At 35.3% G+C, this 19,973-nt stretch overlaps 1 protein-coding gene across 1 annotated transcript in view; it reads left to right on the forward strand.

The window, feature by feature from the left end:
* The window catches only part of MS3_00004876 (uncharacterized protein), a gene marked incomplete at both ends in the record, with an annotated part of 53,636 nt that overhangs the window by 29,501 nt on the left and 4,162 nt on the right, over nucleotides 1–19,973 (forward strand). Inside the window, 8 exons of the mRNA XM_035732893.1 lie at nucleotides 1,713–2,005; nucleotides 3,089–3,440; nucleotides 5,444–5,537; nucleotides 8,203–8,384; nucleotides 10,290–10,413; nucleotides 14,728–14,951; nucleotides 16,927–16,977; nucleotides 19,662–19,834. Coding sequence (XP_035590032.1) covers nucleotides 1,713–2,005; nucleotides 3,089–3,440; nucleotides 5,444–5,537; nucleotides 8,203–8,384; nucleotides 10,290–10,413; nucleotides 14,728–14,951; nucleotides 16,927–16,977; nucleotides 19,662–19,834 — 1,493 coding nt within the window. The remainder of the gene's footprint in view (nucleotides 1–1,712; nucleotides 2,006–3,088; nucleotides 3,441–5,443; nucleotides 5,538–8,202; nucleotides 8,385–10,289; nucleotides 10,414–14,727; nucleotides 14,952–16,926; nucleotides 16,978–19,661; nucleotides 19,835–19,973) is intronic.

Below are 19,973 nucleotides of genomic sequence, written 5' to 3' on the forward strand. Positions count from 1 at the left end.
ATACCAGGGCATTCTGGGGCCCTGAATATTCAATCATTGGATAGATATTCTTTTTATTGAATAACTAACTGATAAAATTTTCATGATAATCCTGAAAAAGCGTTTTATTAACGGTACACTTAAAAATGTCATACTGTTCAAATTTAAGTTAACAGCCTATCTCTAAGCATTTGGATCGGTCTAGATTTTTAATATTAGATTTTTCAATTTCTACTCATATCTGCATGTTGGTTTTCTGCTTGATGTTATAATTTCTGAGTTACTACTTATCGATGCTTTCTATGATAGTCTCATAGATTCGTTAATTGTTACTTATTTTAATCATTTTTATATTTATGATTCTTTCAAGTTATTCTTTTGATAAAGTTTTATTATATACCTATATGGAATGATTTATTAGTGTTGACTAATCTGAAATAAGATTTGAATTAAAGTACCTCCGACTCGATATGGCATAATAAAAACATTTACGCTAACAACTTTGTTTTATAAACTTTATAGTTAATGAATCGTAACTCCCTTCAAAATACTTTCCGTTTGTGGTTGTATAGTTGTATCATCACCATTTTTTATTTTACTCAAAGTATCCATGTATGTTTCAAGATATTAGACTCTTCAACTGTATCATCGTCATCATTATCACTTTACGCTGTATATCATTTTCAATTGTTGTCTAGGGCTATATAAAGTGTTTATTGGTATCCATACCAATACTGAACTAACAATCAGAAATCACAAGTGATATTTTTATCAACACAAGAAGTTGACAGTTTTCTTGATTGTATGCTATCTCTACAGATTGCACTACTCTCACTTGACCATTTGATTCACTTGAAATAATCTTTTTTTTTTCTAAGAAAAAAGTAATGGGTGAATGTCTTTAGAAGTTTCAACAAATTTTGATAAAACATTAATGTATTTCTAGTCTTCTATTCATTGGACATATCATGTACATTGAATATTCATCTTATTTCAGTAACCACATTATTTCATATCCCTTGTTAACAAGTTGAATATGTGCAATAATCAACGTATTGAACATTGAATTATTTATAGTTAACCAACTGGAAATAATTTATGAACGAACCAATCAGATTTAAGATAACAGGTCTTAGATTTTGGCACGAGATTCATCTACTCATTTGGTTAAATAATATTTCAGTATTAGAGTTGATGTCAGTTCGTCATGAAATCATTGAATCTAATTTCTAACCCTAATGTTCAACTGTAAATCTGTTAAGTCTTGGTGATATGACGCTATATTCGTTCCTAAGCTATTCAGATAACCTGCACGCTAGAACTATACAGCGACCTGAACACCAGAAAGAAGACGCAAAGTATGAGAGAGACACTTTACTCCAAGTTTCGTTTTTGTACAGAAAACATGGGTATTTATAAATGTTAACGTTTGTTAAATCAACATCATATTTCGGCCAATCCGTTAACGACATATTATGCTACTGACCAATAGTAGCACGCCACGTTGGAATTCTAGAATGCTCCATCATGCTCTGGTTGGCTAGGACTCTTCGGCTCTTTTTGGGCCTCTAGAGGCTCCGTTGAAGTTCTCCGAAAGTCGACTCAACAAAATCCTAATCCTAGTTCTTCGCACTAATTTACAAATCTTATTAAACCTTGATAAAGTAGATGAACATTTCCAAGGTTATTTTAACAGTGCCCATAGTCTCATCAAATTTTCTACTTTGTTTTAGTCAAATAAATTTAATTCCAAAGCACCATCAGCTACTTTATTACGTAGATTACATCAAGATGGTATACATAATCGTCAGTCAAAATCGGCTAATAATTCAATGAGACGAAAATTAACTGGATCTGATTATGCTGAATTCTATGATGATGTATATAAACGTCCCAATACTGCATTTGACCATTATTCACAATCATCAGTAAAAAATAAATCATACAATATTCATCATAAATATCATTATGATAATGGTGACAATGAACCAAGTGAAGATGAAGATGGAATTAAAACATTTCGAAGGTTTGTTAAACTTATTTGAATAAAGTTTCATGTTTCAATTTATAATAGAAAAAAATTTCAAAAAATACAGTTAGATGTGAATAGAAGTTGAACAAACTGAAATGGGTCTAACTGATTTTACAACTTTGAAATGAAGAACATCCAGCTGATGAGTTCTAAATAGGATGAAATATGCCTCCTGGATTCAATTGTTAACCATCATCTATCTTTGCTTATGATATTGATGATAATCAATAATTCTTAGTCGAAACAACTTGTGTAATAATAATAGTAATGATAAGATACAATTATATTTTGGCAGAACGAACAGTTCAAATGAATACATTATGTTTTTGGTAAAGAGAGAGATATAATGAAACCGGGTCTATTGTGAGATAGTAACTGACTGATGACAATGATGGATGTGTCGTTCAATTTCGTGGGTTAGTTAAAGTTAGAAATTAATACCGTTAGATACCGGCCGGCTCAGTGGTCTAGTGGTTAAGTGATTGCGCGCAAGAATGATAGGTCCTGGATTCGAATCCTGTGAGGCGGGGTCGTGGATGTGCACTGGGAAAAAGTCGTCCTGTGCCTCCAGGTTTTCCATGGTGATCTAGCTTCAACTGACTCATTATCTCAACTATTGAAATTACTAAAATCTCTACAAAACCCCTTCTGATATAATAAATCATTTTCTGATACACAACTTTGGTTTAAAATTATATATAGCTAATGATTCAATAATTTATAGTAGGCTTAAGCGTATATCCATACAACTCTTTGATTGGATCCTATAATTGTTAATATCAACTAATAAATGTTAAATCGAATGTTTTGAATTTTCTACTTGTTATACAGTGTTATATTATGCTAAGACAAACTGGTGAATGTACCCGAATGTAGTGCAGACATAACCTAGACGAACAATTTACTTGCCTAGTTCTACTTGAGCTAGTAAACTAATGCATAAACTCTGAGTTAGTTACTAATGACACCTGATCTATGAGGCTTGGGGGGTGGGGTGGGGATGGTTATACAAAGAAATAAAAGTTGTTTAATTTGAAAAAAAAATTTTTTATTATTTTTTTTCTCTTTCAATTAAAGTATCCCAGAAAATTTGAATTTATTTCCAAATGATACATTATTTATGAAAAATACATTGAAACCATTACAAGATGAAAGACATAAACCATTGAATTTTAGTAATCCACCAATTCGATCAAGATCTTATTCTGAGAAACCGATCACATCAATCAAGACACCTCTAATCAATAATCCTTTAAGAAAATCATTTGAATTATCATCAAAATATTCCCATGATGATATGGAAGATAAAGATTATTATGAAAATAATGAAAGAATTTATAATGAATTACAAAAGAAACCTTTACATGAATATTCTACAAATGAAGTGAATCAAATTAATGAATGCAATTATGATTTATCCAAACGAAAGGTACTTTTTGTTTTATTATGATCCTATAAACTATTAATCTTATTATTAGATGTTAATTTAAGGAATATGAAAATGAACTCATTCACTTCTAGGATTGAAACTTTTACAGTCTAATTCTTGATAGATTTATGTGTGTGTACAGTCTTGTCAATAGAACTTAAAACATATTCAGTGATCAATGATGGATAGTGGCTAGTAGTGGAATCCAGTTTGACGCGCGTTTCGTCCTATTTGCCACTCGTCAGCTGGATGTACCTGAGATGTACTCTGAGACTCGAGCTCAGTACCATTCGCTTCAAACGCCATCGCGTTATCCACTCAGCTACTGAGTTCTGATAGCCACTTGATTGTGCAATGGGGTGAATTTGAATTCACTTGTTATCGTTTGGCTTGTAGGACGAACCGCACGTCCTGGATTCCACTGCTAGCCACTATCCATCATTGCTTACAAATAGCTTGTGAATTAAGGTAATATCGAGGCATACACACAGTATGCACATATGCCAACAAGAGACTGATCAATTGCAGTCCTAAACATCAATGGGAAGATACAAGCCAAACAATACCAAGTGATGTTCTGTGATTCTTAATTTTCAGCAATTGTCTAAATTTGGTGCATAATTTAATTTATCATTTTTTTAATTTGACATGATGAACCGATTGATGTCAGACCACCATTGAAAACCTGAATGTACTGGATGACCGTTTCGTCTTATTGTGGGACTCCTCTGCGGTATCCACGATCCCACAAGTGGGATTCGAACTCAGGGCCTCCAGTCTCGCGCACAAACGCTTATTCTCTGGACCACTGAGTTGGCCGGCACCCAATGGTGTTAGTATCTAACCTCAACCAATCCACGAAATTGCGCGACCATCTTCCATTTTACTGAGGTAGATACCTGTCTAGTTCTAGTGAGAAGCCGTGACCAGTGGAGCTAATCCTTGTCGGGTAGAGACAGGTATCTACCTCAGTACAATGGAAGATGATCGCGCAATTTCGTGGATTGGTTGAGGTTGCACATTAGCACCGTTGTATGCCGGTCAGCTCAGTGGTTTGGAGGTTAAGCACTCGCATGTGATACCGAAGGTACTGGGTTTGAGTCCCCTGAGTGGGATCGTGGATGAGCACTGTTGAGGAGTCCCATACTAGGATGAAACGGCCGTCCAATGCTTCCACGTTTTCCATGGTAGTCTAGCTTTGATTGACTCATGAACTCAACTATTAAAACCATATTTATTTAATTAAATCAAATCTAAAATAAATGTCTCAAAACTTTAAACGTATCACCGAATATGTAAAAATAATATTATAATCCTTCAGGTAATTCATTATGAAGATAACTCATGGATTAGGGTTGAGCAACCTCATAAAACTTGTCTTCAGGCAAACAATACGGGTCATTTTACAAGTCTTAGTTAGGAGACAGTAGAGAATTATACTTCAAAGAAACATGTCAAATACGATTGTCGGTCAAACAGCTTAACTTTGGAAGTATTGGATTCCAACCTAATGATTTCAAGACAATATGATCACGACAAAACCTGACGATCAAAGTTTCAATCTTGACTCCGATTGTCGTGCGTGCTTGCTGTGGAAGAGTCACAGACTAGCGTAAACATTACAGTCCAACACTTCTCGGGTTTACAATGGCTATTCAGCTGATGTTGAAGACTGCAGTCGATAGATTTCTGTTGACACTTATGCATGCTGTGTGAACTGCCTTCATATTTCCGTTCAATCATAAGCTTTTGTTAAAGTTGGGTAACAACTAGCATTGATATTCTTTGAGGCAAAAGGTACTGCGTTTGCTTCTCAATGTGAATAGCAACAGTGAAATGTTAGCACATCCAGCTGATGAGTCTCAAATAGGATAAAACACGTTTCCTTGTTGCTACCATTAGCCACTATCCAATTTTCATAAAACGTTACTCACCATTTCAACTGATTCTATGTATCTTTAATATCTATCTTTCTTTTTTCTGTTTATCATTGATAAAAATAGACTTTGAATCATATAAAACCATCTCATGATATAGATCATCTTCAATTTAAACCAAATATATTGTCCTCTGAATATTCAAAGTATTCTGCATTTGGTAAGTAAAGTATTCTATTTAGAAATAAGTCATTGAGAATTGTTTGTATTTATCTATAGGGTGTTTATAATTTGACATATATTGAAAATATGGAAGCACTGGATGGCAGTGCTTCCAGGTTTTCCATGGTGGTCTAGCTTCAACTGACTCATGATCTTAGCCATTTAAATTACTAAAATATCCATAAAACCCGTCTGATATATTGAAAAGATTAAGTATTGCAAACACTGGCATTAATGACACTTAGTTATGAATGTTACACAATGCTGATGTCAGTTAAATAATCTGAAAATAATAAAATGGAGGTGTCAATGAACACTGGTCAACTAAATCACAAACTATTGTGTACTCAATCGAAGAATGAAAGGTATCATTGTCAATGTCGAAATGCTCTTACATGACCACGCGTATACAGCCTCTGCCAGGGAAGTCCTACTCACTACCTTCTCGTAGCGGGGGTGTTGTTTACGAAAATGAGAGGATGAAAAGCGAATGTCCGGCGCTTTAACCGGATTTCAAACCAATGGTGCACATGGGCTCCAATATCCTGAGGAAACAAATGGCGTATGAACCAGTCGTTGGCCACCGGCTACCATAGGACTACATCTCCTTACGATCCTCCACTGCCTTGTGGGTCAGACCTTTAGGTCAAAGGCTCCGAGTGTGGCCCCCTAAGAAAACCAACTAATTCGGTCTGGGCACCCGAGCAGTATCCCAGCCCTCACACAAATCGAATGATTTATGTGGTGCATATCTATTTGGTGCCTCCTTGTACCAATATCTATGTGTTTAAATAAATTAACAATTCTCTAGTTTTTTTAATATCGATTCTTCAGTCAGTTAGTTATTAGCAACGTAGTAGCTAGGACTTTCATGCATTGCGTCACAATGTCACATCATATTAATTCAGCAATGCGAAGATATGAAGACAAATGTTGTCATTACATTGAAAAGGTCATAATTTCACGTTTATGCATTTGATAATAAATGACATGACTCGATACTCTAGATGAAAGACTATGAACACTAGACTACGATGTTAAGTAATTAAACCACTAGATCAGGTCGCATAATAATATAGTTTTGATCAACGATCGAGAACCAGAATATGAGCCAAAATAACAGTTTATCAATAAAAGTACAGGCAATCAATACAAGTTAAAGTTTAAGCAGAATGAATTTACAACACAACATAATTTTAATATATTAATTATCCCCGGATATTCCTTCTTTCACTCAGTCAGTCAACTAAAACGTAGGACTAGGCACATATATACATCGGTCCAAGTTGCCATACCGCATTAGCACAGCAAGATGAACACCAGATTCATAGGAGTAGTTAATTCAATAGTGGTAATATATATAAGGATATAGTACACTCAATACCTCATCATAGCTCAAATCAAATGACATAGAAGTAGAAATAATGACTGTTTTCGTGATAGTATAAAAGATTAAACATTTTCCGAAGAAAGAATGATTATGATTATTTCAAATCTCAAAATCAAATTGAAGACAAAAAATGAATGTATCTTTGTCACTGCAACTGATTCTAAACCATGTCACCTAGTGTCTCCAACCACTAAACGCAGTTATCATGCGAGCACAACCAGGTAGTTTGCATCTACCATTATGACGGTCGATAATTACGTAAATTAATGCCATGTCGTCGTTTGACCACATCTAGCTTTCTTACACCCAACATGGCGCGTTTAAATTAGGCGGTGATTGAACATACGTAGCATATATTCCAGGTGCACTAATTAATAAAGATTTACTACCTTATCAACTAATTTGTCTTCATTTACTTAGTACCTTGTATCTAACCTCACTATTGCTCACTCATTGTAGCAAAAAAATAAATTGATTACTTCAAATACATCTATAATCACCCCCCCCAGTATCTTACGAATATCTTCTATTTTATAAGCCACATTTCATAGTCATAAAAGTAACTTCGGGGAACATTCATAATTAAGATAGTAGATTCAAAATCTCAATTACTAACTTTAACTGGATCTTTTTCTTTTCAAACTCGATTAGACTAAAACAAAACTCAGTATAGGGTTATGGAGATTATTACGTTTTTTGATTGAAATCATAAACCGACCACCATTGAAAACCTAGAAGCACTGGATGGCCATTTCATGATCTCAATAAAAAAAACTCAATAATCTCCACAACCCTATACTGATAATTACCATGTGCTCACTAGTGACTAGATTCGTGAGGAGATTCTCGGAGTTCTATTGAGAAGCCGTGACCAGTGGAGCTAATCCGTGTCGAGTAGAGACAGGTATTCAGCTCAGTACAATAGAAGATGGTCGCGCAACTTTGAGGATTGGTTGAGGTTAGACACTAACACCGTTGGGTGCCGGACAAATCAGTTGTCTAGAGGTTAAGCGTTGGTGCGCAAGACTGGAGGCCCTTAGTTCGAATCCCGCCCCCGAGATCGTGGATGCGCGCCGCTGAGTAGTCCCACAATAGGAAAAAATGCCCGTCCGGTGTTTCCAGGTTTTCAATGGTGGTCTAACGTCAATCGGTTCATGATCTCAATCATAAAACAAAAGTGTTCAGAAGTTTTCAAATTTCATTAGTTGATACCAAACATTTATTTCATAATTCACTTGAAAAATTATTCTCATATTCTGTTTTCTCCTAAAAGAAAAAGATTCAAACGAGTTAAAATATGAAAATTATAATCATAATATTCGACAAAAATTCGATGATTTACTTGAGAATATTGATTTCACAACAGATCCGGGTCAGTTCAATCAAGGCGACCTGTATAGAAATAATGATGTTCCACCAAAGAAACTTAACAGAAACGAATTTGGAAGGAACGAAGTATGTCGTATTAACTATTTATTCGGTTTATTTCTCTAATTGCAATTTTTTGTTGTCATGGGCCGACATCGGATAGAGAAACATTGAAAGCCAGGAAACACTCACTGACCAGTGGATCGATGACCCTACAGAAGATTGAACCCAGAACTTTCAAACTACTGTAGTGAAATTTGATGGTGGTTCACTCTTCGTTTGCGATTACCATCCGTTGTAACATGTATTACTTGTTTCACTCCTGAACTCGATTGCACTCAAGTGATTACTTCATCTCACTACAACTCAGAAAATTTCCTCTCAACTTAGATACTAGAGAGTAGATAGTTTTGGTTAATATGGAGGATTTATGGACATTTTTGGGTCTCATGCCCTACATTACTTTTGGATCGTTGTGAGAGGTAATTTCCACAGTTCTACTAAGCATCCATAACCAAGGAAGTTTAATCTACCAGTTACCTACCGGTGGCATTGAAAGATGGCTATGGAATATCGCGAATTACCTGAAGTTAGACTTGCAAACCATTGGATGCCAACTCAGTGTTCTGAGGCTTATTAATCCATCTCCATATGACTTGAAGCTTCTGACTTCTATCCTCGATTGAATCTTGTACTTTATAACTCCTAGAAGTTCTTAAGATCAAACTAGTTCTCGATTCAAACTATTGGATCAAGCAATCTCAATAAACTTCTGTACTATTATTGCTGCTATTACACACAGGGTTCGCTTACATACCTATTTTACAATTAGTTCTGTGATTTGAATGAAATGTATCAATCACTGTCTAGAATGAGCCTGTGTATCTCGAACAATTACAGTCTGTATATTATAGAATCGTCAATCTGTAGAACTGTCATTATGTAATGTCCCATTCTTCTCAAGATGTCCGTAATTTCACCTTTTCATGATTATTTTCATTTATTTTTGAATATCAAAATAGAATATTACTCATTTTGTCTATGGGATATTATCGAATCAACAGCATGATCCTCGTATTTTTCTCTTGACGAAGTAATAAAGTATTCTGGTTGATGGATATGGCCTTTGGAGCCATGATAAGGTCGCAAAAACTCTTTCAACCTAAACCACATAGATTCAATATTGTTTGTACGCACTCCGGTTATTGGGTTCATAAGATATCACTTGTGGATAACGACACGATGCATATAACCAAGTCTATATAGGCATCTGTACGCTCTCCAATCAACCGTATATATTGTAGTACCTGGTTGCAGCTAGGGTTATTGGTGCTTTTATTATCTAGTTCGCAATAATTGTCCTGATTTGACTTAGGAATTATATTTAGGGTTTTCATCACGAACTGACATCAGCTATAATGCCAAAACTCTACTTAGCCGAATGGATGAAAGACTTTCGAGCCAAAATCCGAGATCTGTTATCTTATACTGATTGATTTGTCCACAAATTTTAGTCTCGCAGTTTTATTTGTTATAGCCGTTCAATTATCACATTTTGTATAAAATTCCCTGTGAACCGATCGTACGTTAGCATTAAGTACTGAAGTTGACACCGTGACCTTAAAATCCCCCAAACGCTTCTAATTGGCTCGTCCGTATATTAAAGTCTCACCTATATCATTTGTTTAATGAATAACAGATTTTGAATTCAATTTATCTGGCTAATGGGTTTCACATTTGACAGGAAATTTTGTAACTCTTTGAATGTAATAATAACACTTTAGTTAGTATATAGGCCCATGAGTTGTACACTACTGTGTGCTTATGTATACCATTTTTCTAAACCATTTAGCAAAGATCTCTTTGTGAAACATCCGTTTTTAAATTGACCCATATTAGAATACCCTGGAATTCTCAGTTTGATCATTTTGCAAATAAATTCTCTGTATTATAAATTAAGTTCAGTATGAATAAATTACTTTTTATTTCTAGGTATCCAAAGGTTCATTTTTTGAACAACCAATTACTATTGATAAAAGTTCACTGAACAAACCATCTTCGTCATCTCTAGATACTCATGGACAAAATCCCGACGTTATATATGCTAATCTTTCTAGTTAGTTTACTTGATTTATTACTTTTTTTTATTTTCAGAATGGGGGTTTGTGGAGATTGTAATAATTTAATAGTTAAATTCATGAGTCAATTTAAGTTAAACCACCATTGAAAACCTGGAAGTACTGGACGGTCGATTAGTCCTAATATGGGATTCCTCAGCAGTGCACATTCACGATCCCTCAGAGGAGGGACTCGAACCCAAAACCTTCGGCTTCGCGCGTGAACGCTTATCCTTTAAACCAATGGACTTCAATCGTGTCTGTTGTGAGATAGTAACTCACTGAAGATAATGGTGGACGGTGGCGCAATATCGTGGATTAATTTAAGTTAGACATTAACACCGTTATATGCCGGTCGGCTTGGTGGTCTATAAGTTAAGCGTTAGTGCGCGAATCTCTTGAGTGGGATCGTGGATACGCACTGTTAAAGAGTCCCAAACTAGGAAGAAACGGCAGTCCAGTACTTCCGGATTTTCCATGATGGTCTAGGTTAAATCGACTCATGAATTCAACTGCTAAGTTTTTTATTTGTATATTCAGTGTATGATTGTTGCTTAAATTTCATGTATTACTACCAATACTACTACTTCACAGTAGTGCATATTGAACTCTGTCTTGTCAACTTTGATCAATTAACTTTCATGAGAGTCTATATTATAACAAAAAATAATTTGAAATATATAATCTTCCCTATTCAGTCAGAATGAATAGTATAATTCTAATTTCATGGTCTGCGTTTCTGTGCAGTCAGTATTCACACTCTTGAAACTTGACCAAGGCACATATGCTGAGGTAGAAACTAGTAGCCAAATAATAATGCTTCAAATCTATACATATTTATAAATGACTACACAAATTTATAGATTGACATCCTGGACATTTTGATCTTGGTTAAATGAATTATTCACTTACTTGGACTAGTTCAGCTTACATTTTATTTATCATGTGCTTTTGCGATATCATGTAATCTGTCTGGCCTTGCTTATTACTACATATAAATATCTAATATACATTTAAGGGAATAGTTTCGTTCTAATTAGAATATTCAAACTCCGGAATTGTCAAAATCTTCTCCATGAAGCTTTCAGAACTTTAGGATCACTAGTGCAATTGGTTATTATGGCTAAACTACGCTTAAGATAAGGCTTCTGATTTCTTCTGTGAGTTTTCGGTTATTTGCTTGAACATATAAATATTGGTACAAAGGGGTACCAGATACATATGTGCCACACAAGTCACTTCGTTGTTGACTATGATCACCACTACAAGAAGGTTGCGTACCAGATATCAGAAGGCGATTGGAGGTTGTAGCGAGATATATTTGTTGGCGATCTCGTGGTATCGAAGAATACCGAGATCGTGCCAAAGGAATACAAGCGGAATCACTGAGCAAACGTAAGTGCATGCGAGATCACAATCAACGGAAGCTAGAATGTCTTTAGTACAGTTAAACAAGCAAGTACAGTAAAACAATCACTGGTACAATTAGTTATAATAATAATTGTTTCCATTAAAATGGTCGCGTTCTCTTGATAAAACTATGTCACTACATGTGTGTGGGTTATGATACTGCCCGGGTGCCCAAACTGAATCAGACAGTTTTCTCAGGGGGCTACACCCGGGGCCTTTGACCTAAAGGTCTGACCCGCAAGGCAGTAGAGCAACGTACGGAGATGCAGTCCCATGGTAGCCGGTGACGAACGATTGGTTTTTATGCCATTTGTTCACTTAGGATCCTGGAGCCCATGTACACCATTGGTTTGGAATGAAGGATTTCTAACTAACCTAGGTGCACTCTCCATGTCCACCAAACCTGTCAGAGCGCCGGACATTCGCATTTCATCCTCTCAATTTCGTAAACAACAGTAATGTCACGAGAAGGTAGTGAGTAGGACTTCCCTGACAGTGGCTATATACGCAAGAGCCGATTACTCTCCATCTTCGGCCATACCAGGGCATTTAGGGGCAAGTTATCAGTACACTTAATTGACCAGATAATACTGAACGCATATTTTCTTAGACAATTTAAAATAATCAGTTAAATATGGGAATTTCATACGATGGCTTATTATGGATTTCAAGTAAATTTACAAACAATAACCAGAAAATTTGACCAGTATAATATTTTAAGCGTTTATAAAATCGATCAATCAAATAGGGTAACAATAATGTATACCCGTATAAGGATTACGAGAAACGCTCTAATATACATATTATATTAGTTGTTTAGATTTTCCCATTGGTGTTAAGAACTTTAATTGATCATTGTCTTTTGATATATATACATCCTGTGTGTATGGCCAGTAAGTCAATTATATTATTGACTTTATCTATTTACTGATCAAGTCTAGAAATTGACTAGAAAGTTAACAATCGAATAACCTAACTAAACGTTGTTTGTACACTGATATAGGCATTCTTGAATAGATCGAACCTACTGATCAACAATAAGATGATTTAATAATTTTCATTAATGGCAACTACTAGTTTATTCAACTGAAGATCAATAATTTCTGTTTATTGACCTGAGGTTACTAGACAAAAATAATAAATCAGTCTATAAGATTGTGAATCTTTATCGCCTGAGTTACTTAAGACATGTTTTTTTATATTCTCAGTCATTGCTCAGTTAAATGGGGGACTTTCTCTGTTGAAGGAATAGGTTAAAAGAAAGTTAGGTGCTGTCAATTGAATACATGACACCAGTTTACGAAGTCATTGGCTGTTAAAATTTTTGAGGAGACGCAGAAAATTCCGCGAAAAAAGCCTAAAGAGGCCCTGAAAACGCTGAGAAACATGTTACCTAATCAGCATTCAATAAAAGTATCTCAAAAACATCTAGAAAGGGAAGAGTCACACATCACTTTCTGATTGGGTAATTACCTATCTTGCTCCTATGTTTAGAAGGGTTCCAGAACTTTGCAGAAGCCTAAGGCCACCTGAGTTGCTATGAATACCCTCGGTTTTCTGTTCATAAACTAGCACTAGGGTAAAACGTTTTATCCATATTTACCGTCTTTTCTCTTGTATTCAAGTTGCCGTGCATATTTGTCCTAGGGGTTACTAGAAGAGTTTAGGAAACCGAATCAAGCGTTCGATTGGAAGATTTATCATAAATAAGCCCTGTTCCTAACTTCAGACTACTTGGATGTGATTCATCGTATTATCGTGATCAAATGACATAATTCAAAATCGGTCACTATTAAATTCACTCTTTGTCTTAAAATACTTCTCCTTTTTATTCCACCAGTTCATTCTCGGTCATTCCCGAATCTTATTTACTTTTAAAACCACGCTTACTCTGTCATTTGTCTTAATAACTTTATCTCACTATGCTGATAAAGTACGCTAACCTGGAATAATGCACATCTATTTCATGTTCTACACCTCTAATGACTCACAGTCTACTGACTTGGACTGTGAGTTGGTGTCTGAAGAAATCTTTGTACGGATTCAGAAAGCTCGTTTGGCTTTTACCAACTTACGTCACCTATGACGAGGGCGAGATATCCGTCTATCAACAAAAGGACGAGTATACTGCGCGGCAGTCCATTCTGTTTTAATTTACGGCAGCAAAACATGGTCATTAGGAGTAGAAGACACTCGTAAGCTACTAGTATTTGACCACAGATGCCTTAAAAATATTGCTCGCATCTGTTGGGATCATCGGGTAAGTAATAGTGAGGTTAGACGCAGGGTATTAGTGAATGATGGAAAATCAGTTGATGGGGTTGTGAATCTTCATCGACTGAGATGATTGGGCCACGTGTTGCGTATGCCTGAACACCGATTACCACGACGTACAATGCTGACTGGTGTTGGCGATGGTTAGAAGAATGTTAGGGTCGGCCAAACCAAAACGTGGCATCAGTGCCTAAAGTCACTAACTTCCAGTCTGAGCCACGTTGGTAGATGCAGACTACTTGATTGGGGTTCACGTGACTATCGTAACCAATGGTTGGAGACTGTGGGTGACATGGCTCAGAATCGATCACAATGGCATCATTGTATACACTTTCTGTCTTCCTTTAAACTATGAGATTAAAATTGCTTCACATCTTTCTTCCTATCAACTATTTCCTGTACTGTATATCCTTATATTCGATCTTTCTTTTATATATTACTACCATAGAAGTGACTAGTTCTATGAATCTTGTGTTCATTTTGTTGTGTTAATGTGGTGTGGCAACTTGAACCGATGCATATATGTGCCTGGTTCTACGTCGTAGCTAACTGACTGACTGAGTCCACTGACTTTCATTTAAATCTTCGTTAATGTCTTTTTCTTATCCTTTTTTTAAACTTATTTTAAGGACCCTCCATGCAAGAAACTGAATTATTCAGTGGAACACATCCATCTGATAATAATAATAATCACCATAATTACCATTATAATTCTAAAAGAGAGACAATAATATCAAATTGTTCTTCTATTATGGAACAAAATAAAATACAACCAATTAAAAAGTCATTATTACCACAAACTAATACAATGACAAATAAATATAAATTAAATTTATATGATTCTTCAAGACGAGTAAGTGATATTGATTTATTGAATGATTCTTTTACTTCATCAATGATAATCTTCATCATATAATCTTGTGTAGTGTTTAACATTGTACAACATAGATTACATTTACTTAAGGTAGCTATCAGAACTCAATAGTTGAGTGGATAATACAATGGTGTTTAAAGTAAACGGTACTGGATTCAAGTTCCCTAGTGAATATCAAGTCTGAGATGCAGATACATTCAACTGATGATTGCGAAATGGGATAAATTGTGCATCCTGAATTCCATCGCTAGCCATCTTTCCTTATAAAGTTTGTGACTTAAAGCAATATCTAGGTAGACCGCATAGGATGCACATAAGCCAAAAATTTTATTTATTTATTTATTCATTTAAACACATCAACATTGGTACAAGAAGATATCAAATAGATATGTGCCACATAAATCATTCAATTTATGTGAGGGCTGGGGTATTGCCTGGGTGCCCAAACCGAGTTAGGTGGTTTTCTCAGAGGGCCACACTCGGAGCCTTTGATCTAAAGGTCTGATCCACAAGCAGTGGAGCAACGTAAGGAGATACAGTTTCATGGTAGCCGGTGACCAACGATTGGTCCATACGCCATTTGTTCTGTTGGGATCCTGAAGCCCATATGCATCATTAGTTTGTAATCATGGTTTTCCAACTCACCCAGGTGTACTCCCCGTGTCCACCAACCCTGTTAAAGCGCCGTACATTTTCATTTAATCCCCTCACTTTCGTAAACAACAGTAATGCCACGAGAAGGTAGTGAGTAGGACTTCCCTGACAGTGACTATATACGGGTGGCCATGTGAGAGCATTTGGAGAAGGAGAGTTGACTCTCCCGATTTTCAGCCGTACCAGGGCATTTGGGAGCATATGCCAACAAGAGACTGATCAACTGCAGCTCTAAACAACAATTTGAAGACACAAGTAAACAATACTAAGTGAATTACTTAGAAAACTATTGAACATCAAGAAATATATTGAAAAACTGTTTTATTTTTGTATAGAACTTTGTTACAAGCGAACATTCGTTCTCTCAAAATAGTCTAAGGTTTATATAAACTTAGTTTTATAAATTGCCATATATTCAAAATATTTTCCAATTTTTTGCTTCAATTCTTGAAAATTATTTGATGATCTTGTTGTTGTTTCACAATTCTTTTTCAACCTGAATGTTCTACTAGAACTGTAGTTAACATACGGTACATTACATGGTCATTCATATCAGTAGTAAACTGGGAATCGAAAGTGACGATGAGTGAATACATATGTTTAGTGCTTTTTATAACCACAAAAGGTTGACAATCATCTTGTCAGAAGACCATACTCAAAGCCGTTAATGTTCTAACTGATTTTCTTCATCTAATTGAAATAAGATGTTTTCATGAATTCTTTATGCGAATCAACAAGCTGAATAGTTGATTCCTTGTATTCATTAGAAAATTTGTATTTTAATGCTTTTAGATAGATAACACTATAAATCATACATTGATTGATCCCTCATTAATGATCAACATCATATTTGTCTACTTGTCAGTATTGATCACATTCTATTGATCAGTACTGAGGGCTGACTTTTCAGTGATCATTAGATCTAGATATCTCATTCCTACAGAAGATCAGCCGTCGCCTGAATATCTCTGTGGTAATAGCTCAGACGATCAAATTGATTGACATGAGTTTAAATCTCATAGAGGATTATTAGTTCGTTCAAAGTTACATGGATGCCTTAGTAACAGGTCTCAACTATCATTAAATATGGATCAGTACAGGACTTGCTGCCAGATACTTTCAATCATCTAACAGAGTGTGAATTTGTATGTAAAAACATTTTGGTACCATAGGAGTTTTATTATTTAATTCTTTTTGTAAATAATACAGATTTTTTACATGATAGTTATGAATTTATTCTTTTCTCTCTTTATTTTGTCTCGCCATTCTCATTTTGAAAAACAAAATAACTCTTCCACAGTCATCTTTAAATCAAGACAATATCAACTCAGCTGGATCTCTTGAAAGTATGGTAAGAACATTTAATGATCATTTGTTTTGTTTAAAAAATGATTTTTGGCTCAAAATTAATCGTTAACAGACATAAACATGGTGAGACTATAATTTATGGACGAACTAATCAGATTTACGATAGTAGGTCTTAGATTTTGGCATGAAATTCACTCACTCATTTGTCCAAATACTGTCTTGGCATTTTATCTGATGTAAATACGTGATGAAAACCCTAAATCTAGTTCTTAATCCTAAGCATCAACTGTAAATCATAATCCTGATTCTTTAAACTTCTTTATAACCTTCATTTAGCCCTAGTAAGTAGGTAGACACTCTCAAGGTCACTTTGGCGTCGCTCAAAGGTCGTCCATAGATTATAATCTCACCATGAACATAATGATTTGATTTGTTGTTGTATGGAATTTTGTTTTTTTCACTATACACAATTAAGTATTTATTAACACTTGGTTCGAATCCCAATATCTACATCAACACTGAGATGTAGATTTTTCTAGCTGAACAGTACTAAATGAGATCAAATATTCATCTCAATTTACAATGTTGGCTACAATTCATCTATTGTCTAAGTGTTTTGAATTGGTTATATTAATCTAAATGACTACCTCATGTAATTTTTGGATGAACTAATCACTAAACAATACAGTACAATACAATAATGTCTGAAGTTTAACTGTACACCCATTGATGAATATGAGTTTGTACAATTTACTCCATTCAGTACTTAAATCTACCTTAAATTCAAACAAGTTAATGAGTTTTTGGTTGTCGTTGTTGAAAAACTAAGCGTATCTTGAACGGGTGATTCGTTTTGTTATCTTTTAACAACTCGTACAAAGTTTCAAATAAAACAAGCTTTTAATAAATTTGGCAAAGTTGTAAACTAGACATTTCTTAATTTGATAAGTTAAAAAACTAACAGTATAAGGTTGTGGAGACTGTTAAGTTTTTTTTATTGGGACCGATGCTAAACCACCATTGAAAACCTAGAAGCATTGGATGGCCGTTTCGTCCTAGTATGAAACTCCTCGGCAGTGAGCATCCACGATTCCGCACGCGGGATTCGTTGGATGGCGGCTTTAGAGATTAAACGTTCGCACGCGAGACCGAAGGTTCTAGGTTCGAGTCCCTTTGATATGGGATCGTGGATGCGCACTGCTGAGGTGTCCTATACTGGGACGAAACTGCCGTCCAGTACTTCCAGGCTTTCAGTGGTGGTCTAACATCGATCAATTCATGATCTCAATAAAAAAAAACTTAGAAAACTATGCTAAATATGATTGTGTGAATCTTCCAATTGATGTTTAGGACTACAATCAATCAATCTAATTATGCTTTTATATACCATGTTTCATAGCCATAGAAAAATACAAAACAAATTACAGTGAAGTATAGTAGCACGCGAAAAGCCTGTCTACTTTACAAGTGACATAATTCCAAAAATGTCAAGCCGGTTGTCTTAATATGTGCCGAGACTTCGCCAGACAATAACCCATCAGAGTTGATGAAATTTCCATGATAAATAAAGCTGTCAACTCTCTAAGATTCTTGACTACTTATGATCAATTTAGGGGATGACTTAAACCATTCCTCAGCCAATATTTAGCATTACTGGGGCGAGTGGTAACTCGTTATGGTTCACACATTCTTCAAATGCCCCCAACTAAAGTATATCAGTCAGTATGAATAGATTTCTTGGTTTGTATCCGCTTGGGAATTTTGATTTATTATTGAAAACTGGTGACTGTTATATTCATTCAAAATATTGGATATAATATTATCTTATAGTTTTCGTTCCATGTTATGTTTCGCTTGACAGGTTGGTGTAAAGTACGTCAACTTAGTTTGAAACATTTACATTAGGTCTACCGTTATTTGCTCCACAAATTACCGACACTATGTAAAATCCAATGTTGCTCTAATAATAGACACTATTTTAAACATTGTCGACTAATATTTACAGACACATCATAGATCTTGATTCATAATAACAAACAATTATTCTAACAATTTATTAGCTGAATTCATGAGTCAGTTGAAGCTAGACCACCATGAAAAACCTGGAGGCACTGGATGGCCGTTTCGTCTTATTACGGGACTTATCAGCAGAGCGCACCCAAGACCCCGCCTCGCGAGATTCGAACCCAGGAGCTATCACTCGCGCGCGGACGCTTAACCACTAGACTACTGAGCCGGTATCCAACGATGTTAATGTCTATCCACGAAAACGAGCCACCATCCACCATTGTCATCAGTGAGTTACTATCTCACAAGAGACCCGGTTGAACTCCACATGTGACGGTTTCTCACTAGAACTCCAGGAAATACCTCTTGGAGACCATTACTAGTGAGCATACGATGAATATAATCAGAGAAAGGTTTTTGTGGATATTATAGTAATTTAAATTTTAAATTCATAAGTCAATTGAAGCTAGATCACCATGAAAAACCTGGAAGCGCTAGACGGCCGTTTCGTCCTAATATGGGTCTCCTCAGTAGTGTGCATCTACGATCCCCCCTCGCTTCCAGGTTTGCTATGGTGGTCTAGCTTCAATTGACTCATGAATTCAACCATTAAATTACTAATAATATCCACAAAAACCCTTCTCGGATTATAATTATTCTAACTTTTATGATTTGTGTTAGTTATCAAAATTATCACTCTTATTAACACTTTAATCATAGTTCACTAATCAAGATCAAAATACACCTGATGAATATTTCATTGCTACACCAAGATTATCTTCACGTAAAGATATTGGCAAAAATAGTGATATTGAAAATGGTGATGAAATTATTATACCAAGAAAGAAAGAAGATAAAATCAATTCATTAAGAAATGTTCTATTACGACAAAGGTAGGTGAATAGTTTCACTCAGTATCAATGACATTGTTCTCTAATGGAACATCTTCGACAAATATAACTATTGTATTCAAAAGTTTATCGATTAATATAAATGGAAATTTTAATGTGTAACAATTGGAATTCTGATCAG

The sequence above is a fragment of the Schistosoma haematobium genome, chromosome 3, assembly GCF_000699445.3.
Source record: "Schistosoma haematobium chromosome 3, whole genome shotgun sequence".
Classification (NCBI taxonomy): Eukaryota; Metazoa; Platyhelminthes; class Trematoda; order Strigeidida; family Schistosomatidae; genus Schistosoma; species Schistosoma haematobium.